The following is a 1,747-nucleotide window of genomic DNA, read 5'->3' as shown; positions in this document are numbered from 1 at the left end:
GGACCTCCAGCCTCTAGATGTGCAGAGAAGAATGGGGGAACCTCCAGCCTCTAGATGTGCAGAGAAGAATGGAGGAACCTCCAGCCTCTAGATGTACATAGAAGAATGGGGGGACCTCCAGCCTCTAGATGTGCAGAGAAGAATGGGGGGACCTCCAGCCTCTAGATGTGCAGAGAAGAATGGGGGGACCTCCAGATGTGCAAACCTAGTAGAGGAAACCCCCAACAGTCTTGTAGATAAATGTGATCCTACAAAGAACATTTAAGTTTGTGGCTGGAGCACCGGCCCTGTACACACTCCCCACATATCGGGCATCGCCCTACGACACAATAACCATAGGATTTCTTGTAACTCTTCCTCCGATTTGCCAAACACCAAAGCAAACCAGAAAAAATGGAAGCCATTGGCATCTTACAAAAGAACTAGAGAAGTCCACGTCCGGTCACCTCCGAGGTTCAGTCACTGCACAAGTCGTCGCCGCTTCACCTGGATATTGTCTCAGACAACAAAGGACAAGTCTACAGACTGAACACCAGCACGAAACAAAGGGTCACAATGTCCAGGCGCTGTCCAGTCCACCACTACCGCTGGTCCAGGACTCGGGGTCCTCACCTCTTCTGGGGGCTGCAGCATGTGCAGACATAAAGAAGTAGTTTCCAGAGAGTCGCCCACCCTAGGTGATGGGGTCTCGGGGAAGATTTAGCTGTACACATTCTCCACCTGCACTAAATTTGGCAGTCGCCCCGTTGCCCTCCATAGTGAAGAGTTTGCACATTTTGGCATTTTCGTGCACAGGAGAAGACTTCCGAGAAGACCCCGGGGAGTTGGTGGGGCTGAGCTGCACGGCCGTGGTGTCCTGCACCGTGTGCTCGCTGGTCTCAATCTCAAAGGCCGCATTGCCCGGCTTAATAAATCCAATGTTAGAGCCGGGTTTACATTTCCTGCTGCCGTGAGCCGGGGGTCTCCGACTACAGATGCAACAAGCGCCAAAAAACGCAAAAGCAACAACCAATAGAATGGGTCCAATGATGATCGGTGGGTTGTTGACGGGTAAGAAAGTCCCAAAGGCGAAGGCACCGACGAGGGTGATGTTGATTCCGGCCAACATGATGCAGAGGCCGCAGGCACAACATAGAGCAGGGGAGGGCAGTCCATGAGGACGCGTCTTCTTCTGCACAGCTTTCTGCCCCAGAGACGAGGTACTTTTCTCTTTAAACATCCTGATCCGAACTTTGCTTCTTGTGCAACTCAAGTCTCTGCTTTCCCTTCATGTGACCTGTAGAGACCACAAGGACAATCAGAAATAGGACAACAATCCCCCCGGTCCTTATATATAGACATATAGACTGACCCCCACATCATCTCCCAGTCCTTATATAGAGACTGACCCCCCCCCCCACATCATCCCCCAGTCCTTATATAGAGACTGACCCCCCCCCCACATCATCCCCCAGTCCTTATATAGAGACTGACCCCCCCCCACATCATCCCCCAGTCCTTATATAGAGACTGACCCCCCCCACATCATCCCCAGTCCTTATATAGAGACTGACCCCCACATCATCCCCCAGTCCTTATATAGAGACTGACCCCCCCCCCCACATCATCCCCCAGTCCTTATATAGAGACTGACCCCCCCCCCACATCATCCCCCAGTCCTTATATATAGACTGACCCCCCCACATCATCCCCCAGTCCTTATATATAGACTGACCCCCCCCACATCATCCCCCAGTCCTTATATATA

General features: G+C 52.3%; 1 protein-coding gene across 1 annotated transcript; it reads right to left on the bottom strand.

Annotated features, from left to right (window-relative positions):
* Positions 1-673: 673 nt before the first annotated feature.
* On the bottom strand, positions 674-1,219 carry TMEM275 (transmembrane protein 275). The gene has a single exon (XM_072129188.1). It carries the CDS (start codon positions 1,217-1,219, stop codon positions 674-676), a length of 546 nt encoding a protein of 181 aa, XP_071985289.1.
* Between the last annotated feature and the right edge of the window lie 528 nt (positions 1,220-1,747).

This window comes from Engystomops pustulosus, chromosome 10 (genome assembly GCF_040894005.1).
Source record: "Engystomops pustulosus chromosome 10, aEngPut4.maternal, whole genome shotgun sequence".
Classification (NCBI taxonomy): domain Eukaryota; kingdom Metazoa; phylum Chordata; class Amphibia; order Anura; family Leptodactylidae; genus Engystomops; species Engystomops pustulosus.
This window is presented reverse-complemented; position numbering and strand designations above follow the sequence as displayed.